At 48.5% G+C, this 16,202-nt stretch overlaps 1 protein-coding gene across 1 annotated transcript in view; it reads right to left on the bottom strand.

Annotated features, from left to right (window-relative positions):
- Positions 1 to 365: 365 nt before the first annotated feature.
- SORCS3 (sortilin related VPS10 domain containing receptor 3) overlaps positions 366 to 16,202 on the bottom strand; it is a 503,211-nt gene continuing 487,374 nt past the window's right edge. Inside the window, exons 23-27 of the mRNA XM_050957974.1 lie at positions 15,690 to 15,821; positions 13,869 to 13,968; positions 9,729 to 9,834; positions 1,792 to 1,952; positions 366 to 1,120 (exon numbers count right to left, since the gene is read on the bottom strand). Coding sequence (XP_050813931.1) covers positions 1,056 to 1,120; positions 1,792 to 1,952; positions 9,729 to 9,834; positions 13,869 to 13,968; positions 15,690 to 15,821 — 564 coding nt within the window. The 3' untranslated portion in view covers positions 366 to 1,055. The remainder of the gene's footprint in view (positions 1,121 to 1,791; positions 1,953 to 9,728; positions 9,835 to 13,868; positions 13,969 to 15,689; positions 15,822 to 16,202) is intronic.

The raw sequence follows: 16,202 nt of genomic DNA on the forward strand, positions 1-16,202 counted from the left end.
CTACTATGAGGTTTGCCCATCACTGAGATCAAGATCCTTTCTCCTCATTTCCGTCATGTTCTCTACCCTGTGACGCCAGATTCTGCACCGGAAGTCTACGGGCAGTGACTTAGCGTAGAACTGGGGTGAAAAACCACTGTGCATTGTTAAAGCATGTTATGAAATCCTTGTTCCCGCCTCTTAAAATCATTCTCCCCCTAAAAAAAATCCTTCCTGTTATGCAAAAAGAAAAACCACCGTGTAACATAGAGATGCAAGAGTTAAATACGACAGACAACTGGAATATATTCAGAACCCATGTGTCACGCAAGAACTCACATGGGGTCCTTGGTGGGCTGGTTGGTGTGTTTGTGTGGGAGTGTGGGTTTTTTTTTTTTAACTTTTCTTTTACTAAACATTAAATTGTTTCCCAAGAAATAAAAAGTTATTTACATTGGAATTATCTACAGTCTGCCCTCGGTACCTTCACCAGTCACATGCACAGGTTGGAGCCTCATTCATAAACTTGTGCATCCCGCTCACCAGCTTCAGAGCCCAAATGGTTAACGTTACTCAGTTTGTTTCCCCATCAAAGGACAAGGGGAGTCAACTGAGTGGGCTTGATCTGGCTAAGACCTGCAAGTCATTGGGAGCTGAGGGCACTCCGCACGTTGCTGAGTCAACTCCCGTGCCTTAGGCTCTTGATTTACTGCGGAGTGTGGGGGCGGGAAGTGGGTCATTTGCCTGCAATAGTTCAGCTGAGCAGTTCAGATCCACCTAGGAGATTTAGGCACCTGATTCCCAGTCATTTTAACACAAACCGGGCACTCAAATCTCTTAGCCCCGCAGTCTTGGCCTACAATCTTTATATTTAAACAATGGGAATTTTCCAAATGCTGAACATCTACCTGCTGTTTATGAATGTGGCCCTGGTAAACAAAACACCTCTTCCCAGCCCCGCCCCCAAATGATGATAATGATGCATCATTTTCTTTTTTTAATAATATTAATTATAACAATAATAATAATTACAAATAAAAAGCCAGAAATGCTGTAGACCAAGTGGATTCTCGCTATTAAACACTAGTGCAGTTGGGGATTTCCTTTGTGCTTTCGCTGTTAGCAATTGTTGAGATGCTTCCTGCAGAAGACAAGAGGGAGAAAAGGGTCAGGGTAGGTCAGGAAACGGCCCAGTCTGTCGCCTCTTGCCCAGGGGCAATGGGTACAGATGAGCCACAGTGCATCAGGACACAGTGCTGAGCCTAGGGAGAGAATTCGGTGGCTGGCGGGGAGATGTACCCCACTCTTCTTGCAATAGTAGGAAACTGATCACATGGGATAAGCCCGCCTGAACTAACTGGGCTTGCTCTAGGGTTCCCAGCCTTGGGCTGAATCCCCCACCCCACATCATGGGAGTCCAGATCACACACATGCGGGAGGCTCACAACACCCCTCCCCACCAAGCCATCACACATTGCCAAATGGCAGTGGGGTCCCGGCTAGCTGGGAAGGGGGAATCCCAGTATGGAAAAGGCGAGAACAGAGGAAAGTGCAACATAACCTAAGCTCCCCGCTCTGGAGGGGAAATTCTTCCTGACCCAAGATGTGGCCATCAGTTCAACTCTGTGCATGTGAATACGAAACCCTCGCAGTGAGGTGTCCCTTCCCATTCACACCCTGAGGTGCCTTTGCTACCCAGGCCATTGTCCATTTGCTTTCCTGAACCCTGGTGACCTGGATTCTGCAAGTCTCTCCAGGGCCAGCGTGCTCTCCAGGTTGATCACTGCTCGCCAAGAGGCAGTCGTGCCTTACCTATAACCCGTGTGTCCAGTTCTTTCTCCATTAGCTCCTCAGGGTCAGTGAACTCACTCAGCGTGATCTTGGGGGCACTTTCGCTTTGGCTGACGGAACCAATCATCTCCTGTTCCTTGTCGTGCTGGACTTGAGCGTAGATGTTAACCCACGGGATTTTCCTGCCCAGGAAAAGAAAGCAAGAGGCATTTTTTAGGTGGTGATCTTTGGCATTGCAGAACTGAGTTCATTAGTGCAATTAAACCATAAGAATATAAGAACGGCCATACTGGGTCGGCCCAAAGGCCCATCCAGCCCAGTATCCTGTCTTCTGACAGTGGCCGATGCCAGGTGCCCCAGAGGGAATGAACAGAACAAGGAATCATCAATTGATCCATTCCCTGCTGCCCATTCCCAGATCCTGGCAAACAGAGGCTAGGGACACCATCCCTGCCCAAACCAGGAATAACCCCCATGGCATGGTAACCAAGACACTGTGGCTATGAACTATTCTATGCCTAGGGAAAGCATGCTGGAGTCACGAAGCCTGATCCTTCAAGATGCCAAGGAAACGCCCACTGATTCTCATAGGAGTTAAACACACCCAGCACCTCTCAGGGGTGTTTAGCACCTAGCAGGATGCGACATCGTATGGAGAGTATGTTGGCTCTTTAGTGATTGACCAACGAATTATCATCCTTTGGATTCTGGCAGCACTTGGAGGCTTCAACCAAGCTCCATTGCTAGGTGTTGCACATACGTATAGTAAGAAATGGTCCTTGCCCCAAAGAGCTACTAATCAGAATTGATAAGACAGGGAAAAGGCAGAAGAACAGTTTTATTATCCTCCTTTTGCAGGTGAGGAACGGGGATGCATGGAGAAATAAGTGACCTGCCTGAAGAATGGATGAGCCCGAGAAGGGCTGGACATTTCAGACCAATAGGAACAGTTTTTGGATCCCTAAGCTTGTTAGTGGGGTTTGTGTGTAGTACCCTCCTGGAAGCTGGCTTTTAGACAACCCACACCTCTGAAATGACCCCATTTGTGCCATTCCAGGCATAAGGCAGAGCAACAGACGATGGCTTCAAAGGATGCTCTGCCAAGGGCCACCTCTGGATGTTAACTTCTTTGCTGCCCAAAAGAGTCAGATCCTCTCGGGTGTAAATTGGCTTGGCCCTACTGTCCTCACTAGATCTGTGCTGATTTACACCAGTGAGATTCCAGCTCCAAATCTCCGGTGCTGTCATGTTAACGTGGCATTTCTTTGTTATCTGCAGACATCAGAATATATTTGTCATGTTCTGGAGCAGTGAAAAGTGTTAATGTGCTCTTCCTGAATCCCCATGCTCTCTCCCTCTCAGGGTATTTCTTCACTATGGAGCTTTGGCATAGCCCTGCAGAGTAGACACAGCTTACACCAACAGGAGGGTTTTCACTAGTGGTACTCTTCGGTCGATGTAGCTGCATCTACACAGGGGATCATGGCAGCAGAGCTAGGGCGGTCAGGAGTGTGGCTTGTTCACATACCCTATAACTTTCAAGTGTTGACCAAGCCCCTCACACTCTCTCTTTCCCCATCTCTTTTGGGAGAAAAAGAGCAACCTCTGCTAAGTGCAGCCACTCTGCTCAGCCTGAGTAGACACTGATAAGGAACAGGGCTCACTGAACACCTGGCAGGGAAAGTGAGCTTCGGCTCACGAGGCTATCACTTAAAAATGTAAAATGCGTCTCTATTCTACAGCAAAGTCCACACATAGCAGTTCTGTGATTGTAAACTGCATGCCTTGCTCAGCAGCAAAAGAGTTAACAGTGCTTACAGGCCAATGTTCATCATGAGGCTTTGGTGTCCACCCCTTGCAGAGATGACTGGGAGGCTCACACCTGGGAGCTATTAGTGTAGGCTGTCTGCAGACTCAGGTAAACAGCCCTGCTTATATTCCATTCGTATTCTGGAGGCTGCTTTCCCAACCAATACAGGCCAGAGATTCCCACCGCCATCACCAGTGACAGCTTAGTGTCTGGAGAATAAAACAACAGCCACCAACTATACCCAAGAATTTTTGCCAATAATAATGGACAAAGTATGAACCCAGCAGGGTAAATGGGCAGGAGAAGAATAGAATAGACCCAACCAGGTGTAAGGTGAAAACAAGTCCAGCAAGGGATGGAGGGGAAGAGTATACCAGGAAGACAGTGCAAAACTCTCCAGCAATGGATAAGGGGTAGGAGAAGGCTCTATCCATCGGGTGAAGGGAACCAGACCCTGAAAGGGCCAGAACAGTCCAATCAAGGTTTGAGAGTGAACAGGAAAACTCCAGTTAGGATCAAAGGGCCCAGAACACTCCAGATGAGCCTCCAGCTCCAGGGAATCTCAGCTCTGTTTTCAAAGGAAGCAGCAGTAGGAAAGTTACCGTCTTAAATTGTGAGCGGGGTGGGTGTGTGTAAAAGAGTTCTCTGCTGCTGCGTGGAACAATGCCTCCAGCTGTCTCTGGGAACCAAAGAGAAAACAAATCCACACACACAAACAACCCCCCTGCATTATCACATCACACATCTGCCCTCAGAGTCCCCCAAAGGTGCAAATATAGTGCCAATCTATAAGAAAGGGCCAACCCAGGGAATCGCAGACCAGTCAGTTTAACTTCAGTACCCAGAAAGATAATGGATCAAATAATGAAGCAATCGGTTTCACCTAGAAGATAATAAGGTGATAAGTAAGGGTCAGCATAGATTTGTCAAGAACAAATCCTGTCAAACCAACCCAATAGCTTTCTTTGACAGGGAAACAAGCCTTGTGGATGGGGGGAAGCAGTAGATATGGTATATCTTGACTTTAGTAAAACTTTTGATACTGTCTCGCATGATCTTCTCATAAATAAAAGAGGGAAATGCAACCTAGATGGAGTTACTATAAGGTGGGTGCATAACTGGTAGGAAAACCCTTCCCGGAGAGCAGTTATCAGTGGTTCACAGTCATGCAGGGAGAGCATAATGAGTGGGGTCCCGCAGGGATCAGTTCTGGATCCAGTTCTGTTCAAGATCTTCATCAATGATTTAGATAATGGTATAGAAAGTACATTTATAAAGTTTGCTGATGATACCAAGCTGAGAGGGTTGCAAGTGCTTTGGAGGATAGGATTAAAATTCAAAATGATCTGGACAAAGTGGAGAAATGGTCTGAAGTAAATAGGATGAAATTCAATAAGGACAAATGCAAAGTACTCCACTTAGGAAGGAACAATCAGTTGCACACATACAAAATGGGAAATGACTGCCTAGGAAGGAACAGTGTGGGAAGGGATCTGGGGCTCATAGTGGATCACAAGCTAAATATGAGTCAACAGTGTAACACTGTTGCAAAAAAAGCAAACATCCGTCTTGGATGTATTAGCAGGAGTGCTGTAAGCAAGACACGAGAAGTAATAATTATGCGCTGATGTGGCCTCAGCTGAAGTATTGTGTCCAGTTCTGGGAGCCACATTTCAGGAAAGATGTGGACAAATTGGAGAAAGTCCAGAGAAGAGCAACAAAAATGATTAAAGGTCTAGAAAACTTGACCTCTGAAGAAAGATTGAAAACATTGGGTTTGTTTAGTCTGGAGAAGAGAAGACTGAGAGGGGACAAGATAACAGTTTTCACCTACATACAAGATTGTTACAAGGAGGAGGGAGAAAAATTATTCCCCTTAACCTCTGAGGATAGAACAAGAAGCAAAGGGCTTAAATTGCAGCAAGGGCGGTTTAGGTTAGACATTAGGAAAAACTTCCTAACCATCAGGGTGGTTAAGCACTGGAATAAATTGCCGAGGGAGGTTTGGAATCTCCATCATTGGAGATTTTAAGAGCAAGTTAGACAAACACCCGTCAGGGATGGTCTAGATAATAATCAGTCCTGCCATGAGTGCAGGGATCTAGACTAGATGATCTCTTCAGGTCTCTTCCAGTCTCTGATCCCCTCCACATACACATACTTCTTTCACAGCCAGGGTTCCAACAGGTTGCAGCAGGGATCTCTAACGCGTCTGCTGAGTCTATTACTTATGGACTCATAATAAGGAGGCTGCGTGGAAGTCAACGGCGGGCCAATTCTATAAATCTGCAGAATTAAAAATTCATGCAGCCACATGCTCCCCCCTTCTCTAAACAGCTCGGTATTCAGACAGTAATTCTAGCTAATCAGAAAAGTACACACTGCCGATGGACCGACAGCTCGAAGTGGGAGACGAGCGTTTACTTTACACCCATTTCTCCGTCAACAGCTGCTGCAGGCTTTCATTTCGAAGCCAAAGAGGCAGTGGGCTGGGGTTTGAGTGTGTTTTCTGCTCCGGTACCTGGCACTCGGGGTTCCGGATTTCACCCCAACCTTTGTTATTTGCAGTGGCGTGTGCTGGTTTGGACAAAGCAGCTAATAACATAGTCCCAACACCCGTTTAACAAGCTCTGATTTAACCACAGTGCGGTGCTACAGCCCAGACCTGTCCTGCCCCACATCTTTGGAGAGAGTGTAGGGTCTGGGTTCCCCACCCCTCGGGCACAGCAAAGTCATACCAGGCACATGTGTAATGATTCCGCCTGGGGAGGTGGGGAGGGCGTATGAGGTGGGGAGCACTTTTCAGGGGGGTGGCCAGGTTCAGAGAGGCTGCATTTAGGATGCCGTGGATGCTGTAGCATTGGGGTTATCTTTCAAGAGGCTGCACACACTGGAATGTGGCCCCCTTTGCCAAGCTATCTGGTACCTCTTTGCACAGGTGCCGACTTTCTTCTTCCCAGGTGGGTGCTCCACACTTGCTCCACCTCAAGGTCCCAGCCCCACTCCACCCCTTTTCCCCCAGACCCTGCCCACCTCTTCCCGCCCTTGCTTCACCCCCTCCTCCCAGCGCCTCCCACCCGCCGCTGAACAGCTGATCGGTGGGACCCACCAAACAGCCGATTGGCAGGTGGGCGCTGAGCACCAACTATTTTTCTCCCAGGCGTCCTCCAGCCCCCGAGCACTGACTCCTCTTTACAAGCCCGCTCCCCTTTTCCCAAGCCCCAGACACAACTCAATCAGAAAGCCTCATGTGGGGCCACAGGCAGGGGAGGAAAGATTTGAGATTTTGCATCACTCCGAGAGGAAGGTTCGATAGAAGTCCAGCCGCTGGTCCCCACATTCTAGGACGGAGGTGTCATCTCACTGCGCCTCCTGTCCCTGGAATAGCATCCCATGCACAGGAGCAGGGCTGGCACTTCGTTGGCAAGCTGCATTTCATCACAGCGCGGGAGCAGAGAGTAACAGTGAAGTGGCTTTGTGCTATCGACTTGACAAGCATAGGAGGCTGAAAAGCTGCATCTGAGCAGAGGAGAATCCTGGGCACTAAGGGCTTGATCCTACTCTCCTGAAATCAACGGAAGCTTCCCCGCTCACTTCATTGGATGTAGGGTCAGAGCACTCGATTCCTATTGACTTCAGTGGGCTTTGGATCAAGCCCTTTGGCAATGGTGCCAGTTAATTTCAATTTTAAAAGCTCAGAAACGAGTGGCCATTCCTTTTTATAAAGACAACGATTTTGATTTCAATCTGGAGCATATAGTCCGGGCCCCTCTGAGTGACTGCTTTCCATTCTCGAGATCCCAGCCTGTCTACAACCCAGCAATGCCTTAGAAGGCACAACCTTACATGGTGCCGAAGAAGCATCAGAGAGAAAGGCTCTGCTCTGGGAGTTAGAAGCTTAAAACGTATTCATGCCTGGACTCAACAAATCAGATCCAATCTGTAGTTCCAGTACAGTACAAACAGCTGCAGGGCTGGATCTGGCCATGCAGCACATTTAACACGGCAGGAACCTTACTGAGTGCAAAGATTACCCTAAGAAGCTCCATCTGCCTAAGACGCATCCCCATTAGGCAGCCATTCAGCAAACAAATCACACTTGTCCCATAGTTTTCTTTGATAACTCGAGACAGCCCAGTATAATGAACACAATGCATGTCCTGACTGCTGCTCGGGAACGGGGTGTTTATATTAAAGTCTGGTTCTGGCACCTTCGCACTTAACATGGAAGTATCTGTTCTCTGCGTGTCAGACACAGACAAGCTCCCTGTCGGGTCACGATAGCTGTGGGAGATGGTGGCAGGTTCCATGATATCTACGGATACCGAATGATCTGCTGAATTTGGATTTTGAACATCCCCGGGCCCTTTACACTGAGGGCTGTTCAAACTCGGGTCCTGGTTCAAACCTGTCTCTAGCGCTGTTGCAAGACACAGCTTGATTTTTCAGGTCCCAATGAGCATTCACAGTGAGTTACGTGGGAAAAAAAATCATCTGTTGATTTGAGAGCGGGACAGATGTGATGTGGAAGTGACAGAGGGTGATCAACACTGCCTCCCACAACATCATGTGTACCCTGCTCAGTGGAGGGCTGCTGCATTCTAATGCTAGCACTCAGCAGGGGAGGGGCGACATTGCATTCAGGCTGAATACAGGGATTAACTGTGGTGAGCAACACGTGGAGACAAAGCTCATCTCCTGGGACCAGGCAGCAACAGGAAACAAATATCAAAGGCCTGATTCTCCTGTGTCTCCACCTGTGCAAAGCAGCTGTAAAACGCTACGCCCTTGGGAGATGTTTGCTTTACTCTTGCTTTTTGTACATGTGAGCACAAATGCAAACCTGACTCCCTTTCGATCGGCCGAGGGCAACGGAGGCCATCGCCCGTCCCTTCGGAATAGCGCTTGCCTATCTCTTAGGACCAACTGACCCATGTTCACCTGCTGTTCACATGGAACCCTTCTCCACTTCGGCCTTCAAAGTTCTAGTTTGAATATTTGCTACTAGCACCAAGATCTGCACCTGCGGCGGCTCCACCCAGGCCCGCACCCTAGGCTTCAAGGCACACCACAGCGGCCCTCCTACTTGTCGCGGCATAGCCCCCGCGGGTCTCGGTGCCGGCGACGGCCGGGTATGGGCCCAACGCTCCAGCACCATCCATTTTCAGGGCTAGTTGATTCAGCAGGTGAGTTGTTACACACTCCTTAGCGGATTCCAACTTCCATGGCCACCGTCCTGCTGTCTATATCAACCAACACCTTTTCTGGGGTCTGATGAGCGTCGGCATCGGTCGCCTTAACCTGGCGTTCAGTTCATCCTGCAGCACCAGTTCTGCTTACCAAAAGTGGCCCACAAGGCAACTCGCATTCCACGCCCGGCTCCATGCCAGCGAGCCGGGCTTCTTACCCATTTAAAGTTTGAGAATAGGTTGAGATCGTTTTGGCCCCAAGACCTCTCATCATTCGCTTTACCAGATAAAACTGCCGAGACGGAAAACCTCAGGTTATCCTCTGTGCTTCTACCCCCCGTTATGTAAATCATTGTCCATCATCGCTAAGATAAGAAAACGTCGCTAGGTCAGAGCTGTCCAAACACAGCAGAACACTGCAGGTCTGCAATCCTAATGGGTAGCCTTATTTTGGATGTGCTCTATGTGCACCTTGTACCCGGGTAAGTAATTGTCCACTTGGCAGTACCTTCAACTGCCTGGCCTACTGGAAATGTGGCAGCAAGTCCAGCATCTGTCACAGCCCTTGCAGACAAGCACATTTTATCTTTTTGGCTAGGGGAGGGTAATTACATTACTGAGAATCCTAAATCAGTCCAAACCAAGGGCTAGCTTCTCAGCTGAGGTAAAGAGGTGGAGCACCACTGAATGCAGTGGATCACGTACTCAGCTGATGTAAATCAGGGTAGCTGCACTGAAGCCAAGAGGCTGGATTTCCAGCTGATGGAAACTGACACAGCTCCACAGAAGACAAGGAAACTATACCGGTCAAAGGAGGTTCTGGCCCCAAATCCCATCTACCATTCAATCATAGAGCCCCCATACCAAGGAGTACAGCTTTCCTGCTCTAAACTCTGGATTTTCAGCATCTCTTTGCCAGGGAGGAAACAGCTGCCTCCCTGGATAGCTTCTCAACAAACCTTTTAAATTTGTAGATTAAAAAAACTGCCAAGCCAACAAAGACCACAGATAACAACATCAGCATCGCCGAACTGCTGTGCCTAGTGCTGGAGTCCACAAGCGGCGCTGCAAAGAGAAAGGGCAGACAATTATATTGCGAAGTCATTAACCGGGGGGTCTGGGCACCTGTGATAACTGAAGGGGACGGGAGGGAGCTCCCTTTTATGGACACCCAGCCAGCCAGTTAGCTGTGAAATCCCTGTTAGTAGCTGTTCTCTACTTGCCTTACCTGTAAAGGGTTAAAAAGTCCACAGGTAACGAAAGGGAGTGGGCACCTGCCAAAAGAGCCAATGAGAAGGCTAGAACTTTTTAAAACTGGGCAAAAACTTTCCCTTTGTGACTGTTATTGTTCTCCGGGGAAGAGGGAACAGGGCAGCAGTTATGCTGTGAGAAGCTGAAGGCCAGCTATGAAAATCATCAGAATCATACCTAGAGAGTGCTTATTTGGAAACCCAGATATGCAAGTAGATTAGAAAATGTGTAGGAAGACGTGATTAGGTTTATTTCTTATGGCTAGTGGACTCCTCTGTGCTAACCCAAATGCTTTTGTTTTGCTTGTAACCTTTAAGCTGGTCCTCAAGAAAGTTATTCTCGATGTTTAATTTTTGTAAGTGGGATTTTTAAATCTAGTAAAAGCCTAAGATCCAGATGTATTTTCTTTCTTTTTGTTTTTAATCATATTTAACTTTTTTAAGAACAGGATTGGATTTTTGGTGTCCTAAGAGGTTTGTGCACATGTTGCTTTTTAATTAGCTGGTGGTAACAGCTGATTTCTTTGTTTTCCTTTCTCAGCTCTACCCTGGAAGGGGCTGGGGGCAAAAGGGCTTGAGGGTACCACACAGGAAGGAATTCCTAAGTGCGCCTTCCTGAGTTCCAAGGGGTTTTGCATTTGGGTGGTGGAAGTATCTACCCATCCAAGGTCAGAGAGACGCTATAACCTTGGGAGTTTAATAGCAGCCTGGAGTGGCCAGTATTAATTTTTAAAGTACTGGCGGGCCCCACTTTCTGCACTCAAAGTGCCAGAGTGGGGAATCTGCCTTGACAGCGCGAGGCAGCCAAACCTGGTTCTCTCTTTGCAGCATCCGCTTTCCTATCTCTGTTGCATGGGACATGCTGTTTGAGCAAAGCCAGCTGGTATGAGACAAATCAATTCCCCTGCCTTTGAAAGAGAAGCTCCTATTTGAGCTGGCACTGCTCTGTAACAGCTCCTGATAACAAGGCAGAAGCAGGCTGTGCTCAGACAAACTAACTGCTCCCATGTTAACTCTTCAGGCTGTCTTGTTTGAAGCTTTCACTGGGGCTGGAGCAGAGGCATAAAGGTTTTGAAGGGTGATTCTATAAAACTGGTGCTGAGATATTATTTTGTTAGCTTATGCTGGAGATGAGCCCAAAGCAAAACCCCTCCAACCAAACAGCCTCCTACTGCTTCCCAAATTCCACAGCAGTTTGCAACGCTGACCCACCTGTATTGATATGGTTTGGGTGGTTTATAATAGAGTGTATGTAGTGCCTTATGTGGGTATTTGCTCCCACAGCTTGTCTGGGGCAGAATTCTCATGGCTTAGTGGTCAGTGTGCAAGACTGGGACTGAGAACTAAGAACTCCCGAGTTTAATCCCAGCACTTAGCTTCTTGCAAATGATTTTAAGTAGCAGCTGAACTTTCCTGGACCTGCAAAGAACATTTGATCCGGGTTCATTATTACAACTCTCCATTGTTTATATAGCACCGCAGACATGGAGGTGTCTACACCGACCAAGCCACTCAAGGTCCCTGCCCTGATTCTTACAATCGAAGGGGCTGAAACTGCCGGCATCCTGTTCTCAGAACTCCCACTGACTTTCATGGAAGCAGCCAGCCTGCGGAAAGCTCGGCTCAGACTCTCATTCCTGGAAAAGGGCTGGAGCTCCTGAATCTAAACGCTGTAGAGGGAGGGACCTGAAGCAACAGCTCAGACCCAAATAGCCCTAGATTTTGGGAGGCTGGAAGGCTGCCCAGAATCTTCACCTGGAGTTGAATTTTTCAGTTGCAGTATCTATAACAACTTGCAGATCTGGGTACAGATTCGACACTTTAATTCTAATCGGCTGTCCATCCCTGACCATCAGGGTCTCCCGCATAGGGAACACTCTGAGAGGGGCTTTTTGTTGTTGTGAAGCCTTAAGTTTATACCACCGAGAAGGAACTTGCTTCCTAAAAGCAATCTCAATGACTTAAATTAACCAGTGTCCGGCTGCCCACTGCCACCTATGGCCTGAGCAAAGGCAGCAGGTGGGAGAGGTCCCAAGCCATGGTCTAAGCTAGTTCTTGGCTCTCTGAACGTTTCATGAATGAGGAACCGTGTATCCCATTATTCTATGGGACAAACTCAACGGGATCCAGAAACCCCACTGAAATATTGCATGTCGGACCTGGCCAGGTACTTGCAAGGGATGGTCAGCAAGAGCAAAAGCTAAAAGTTCTCTGGCCTTTCATCTCTCACTAACAGCACCATGTCAGGGTGGGCTGCAGGGCTGCCAAGGTTAGAGGGGATGCGTTATGATGTTGTGTGAAGATGGAGATGGATAGCCAGTGCTTAAACTTAATGAGGGCTAATTTATAGAGATGGGTCACTCTCAGGGCAAGTGTTCCTCCGCCAGATGCCGAGATTTCCCTCTCCTAAGTTCCACGCTCATTGAAAGAGCAGCAGCTTCCTGTATAGGACTGTTACAGCGAGAATAGAACCGGCTGGGAATTTGGGGGGGAAATGTTTACATGTTGGAAAATGATGATTTATCGAAATCTAAACTTTTCATGTGACAGTATCAGCCTCAATGGAACTTCCACTGGGAAGGTTTATCAGGTCCAGGATGGAATTTCTGGATAAAGCCAAAGAGAGAGACTCCAGTTGTTAGAACACTCATCTGGGGCATGGGAGCCCCAGGTTGACCTCTCTGGTCTGAATCAAGCCGAAGGGTTTCCAGTCAGGGGTGCAAAAGTTTTGGCCCAGGTGACCTGCCTATGGTCATGCAGAGTCTGTGACAGAGCTAAGATTACAGCCAAGGAGGACCTCAGGCCTCTGTTCTATCCACTGGAGTAGACTGTTTCCCTGATCGATGTAAATGGTTTACATGCGTCAAGAACTGAGGGTGGGCAGATGCTCTGTTGTCAGATTGGAAGCTAAGGGCCAGTGAACCACCTGCAGAAGGTTAAATTCAGGGTCTAACCACGAAGACCAGGGAACCATTCCCAGAGCCCCAGCAGCTTCTTATCACACTGTGGGGTTTCTTCAGGGAATGGAGCAAACGCCTAACCAAGCCATTCGCCTAATGCGAGGTTTAATCAGCGCTTTCTCTTCTTCAGCTGAGCTACCTAGAATCACGGGAGAGGGTTGGGCTGGTGGAAGCAAGTTCTGAAGCTGGTTGGGCACCTCTGAAGAACATTCCCCTTCCAACGTTTTATGCCTCTCCTTTAAACCATCTCCCAGCCTCAAAGCTTAAGCGAACACACTTCCGGCCAAGGAGGGAGAGTTCTGTTGATCTAGCCCCTCCTTGGCTGGGAAGGTATCAGCTTATTGTGAGAAGCTTTGAGGAAGGAAACAAGTTAAAGGATGGGGGTTAAATGTTACAAAGGGGAAGTTCTTTGGAGGTTCTGATTAAACATGGGCCTGAACCCGTGATCCCACATCACAGCAGCCCAAACTCTCTGACAATTTGAGTCCCAACCTGGAGCCAAACGGTGTGGATCTGGCCCTTCTCCAGTGCTGACTGGCTAGTGGAGGGTCCCGTGTGGGGAGGGAGAAGGCCGGGTAATGGGGAGCATACCCTTGCATTAGGAAACACAGAACCTAGCTCAACCAATCCACGTATCAAGCAGCAGTGCCAATACCACCCAGTTTTGGTCGGGTTCTTTTGCTCACAGTGCTGGCTCCTCAAATTCTGGGATGGCGCTCGGATGTAGTTGCCAGCCTCCATCCTCCCTCTGCCACAGCCTGAATGACTGAAAGACTCTCCTTTTTCCCCAGTGTCCATCTATTTATATGCCAGTAGTGTGCTGGTCTGTGTCCCTGCTCCTGTGAGAAGTAATGGGGGAAGCACAACTTACATGCGACTCCACACTTACCTAACGTCAACTGAGTGACGTACGTGATGACTTCGATGCCAGGCTTCAGCTCAAACTGGACCAGGTTCTGGTTGAGAGCATTAAACAGGAGTTCAACAACCTGGTGAACCAATCGGAGATATGTGAGGTCAAAATGGACAACAGTATCAGCACCACAGAACCTCTTGGGACACATGCAGTCTCTGAAGGCTAAAATCTACCCCATCCCACAGCAGGGAGAGTGGCAGGGGGCATTTGCAGGAACTCATGGTTGTTCCATGTGATTCTCCCGGCAGGAAAAGTGGAATTTTAAGGCCCCAGGAGTGTGCTATGATGTTTTTACTGGAAGGGAAACCAAGAACCATCGAGCCCCAGAGTTTAAGATGAGAAGGGAACTCCAGACCATCAAATCTGCCCTCCTATATATCACAAGAAAGCTAGACTTGGGCAGGAAGAAAATCCTTTGGGATCCCCCTTATTTTCTCCCAATCAGCACTCTTGGGGCCTGATCCAGTGCCCAATGGAGTCACTGGGAACCTTCTAATTGAGCTCAATGGAGGCTGGATCAGACCATGGGTCATCAGACCAGTGGGCCAGCCTGGAGTCTCTCCTTTCCCCCCTGTTTCCAGGCTCTGCAGCTCCTGTTAAGGTAGGGCTGGGATCTAGTCCTGAAGGCTGTTTAACTCCCAACCCACTCCCTCTGCTCAAATGATGGGGGGCCCTGGAGTGCAGGCTCCTTGTGGGCTGGCAGTCCAGCATGCTGTGGTGATGTTTGCATGGCGGTGTCACAGATTACTGTGTTGCAATGGAAGCAGAACTCACAGAAACCCGGGATCTCTGCAGCATTGCATGTGGCCCTACCCTCTAGGATAAAATTCAGCCGAAATCAGGAGGATCCCCACACACGGCTTTCCAAACACGCCTTCATGCATCCCTTAGGCACACTGACTACACGCTTAAGAGACTGACCTTGCTGGCTTTCAGTCAGCTACTGTCATCTCAAGGGGATGACTTTGCTCAGCAGGTAACAAGAGCTTCTAAAGATTCTCTGTGGTCCCCCAAGTTTCTTAATACCTTGTTGCCGCAGAGCGAGCAAGTGAGCTGTGGGATGCCCCCCATGAAGCTTGTGCCGCATATCCCGTACACCAGTAGTGCACCAGAGAATACTAGCCAGAGCTAAGCTGCTTTCTCCTGCAGCATTTCACTCTGTGTGCTTTTGCAGAGCTGATTTAATCACTTAGTAATCCTGGCGTGAAAGCTTCAGCAGCCTGGTGCTGCTGTTTCTAACTCTCCTCTTGCCTGAACATCACCATAATTACCTATTTATCTAAATGGATGGATATTGTAACTTCCAAATATAGTTTGTATGCGCTGATCGCTATTGCAGAATAAAGAGGTCTCGTACCAGTGATATGCAAACGGAAGAGCCTGATTTATTTTTAGTGAGCCTCAGTATATTATCTCATCGCTTTGCCCTCTCTCCATCCATTACTGTCAGGTATGTAGGGTATTGTCCTCAGGCCACGATGGACAGGGTACGACCGGGTTGGGAGGCACTACTGTAACAGGGTCTCACCACTGGGGGTGCTATGGCATGAAAAAGGTTACGTTGCTCAGCTTCCTTAGTATCTCTCAATAAGCTATTGGGAAAGCCATAGACTCCCCATCTGGGCGAGGGCCTGTCTGAACGTATGATAGGCTTTAGTCCAATAGCTGCAGCTGAACAGCAGCACTTCTTTTAGAGAAACATAAAAACCCCAGGAGGATTCTGCGTGCAGTGTGTGTCCATGAAAGGTGTTCTCTGAGCTTAGCTGCATTCCGTGCTGAGATCCCTGCTGCTACCTGCTCCAGATCACCTTCATGGCCTTTCCTCCTCTCCGTCGTGTTTTTGTGGGGTAGTATGAAGAGCTCAGCGGAGGTGGGCAGGCCAGGAAATACTGCCACCAAAATCTGCTCATCAGGGATGCCAGTCACCTAGGAAGAAGAGAGAGCAGTGGCATTAGAAGGTCACTTGGTGCCTTTTGGTCCTGCTCTCCGTTCTTTCATGCTGTTTTCTTCAGAAGAGCTAATTAAGTGGTGAACAGCGAGCTCCTACCCACTGTCTGGGGGGCTCATGTTCTCTTATAGGCGACGTAGCTCTAGTGAGCTGCTGTGTCCACTCAGTAGGGCCCGTTACAGAAGCTCTTGTACAGAACCACTCTTCCTCCTTAACCCTTAGAGCTAAGGATTGGCCTGACCGTACCCAGGATCCAAAGAACCTAACTTCTGCGAGGTTTAAATACAGACCAACAGTATATCCACATTTTTGCACATCGCCTATCTTTATAAAAGGCTGACTCAAAACCCCAGATCCAA

Source organism: Gopherus flavomarginatus, chromosome 6, assembly GCF_025201925.1.
Source record: "Gopherus flavomarginatus isolate rGopFla2 chromosome 6, rGopFla2.mat.asm, whole genome shotgun sequence".
NCBI lineage: Eukaryota > Metazoa > Chordata > Testudines > Testudinidae > Gopherus > Gopherus flavomarginatus.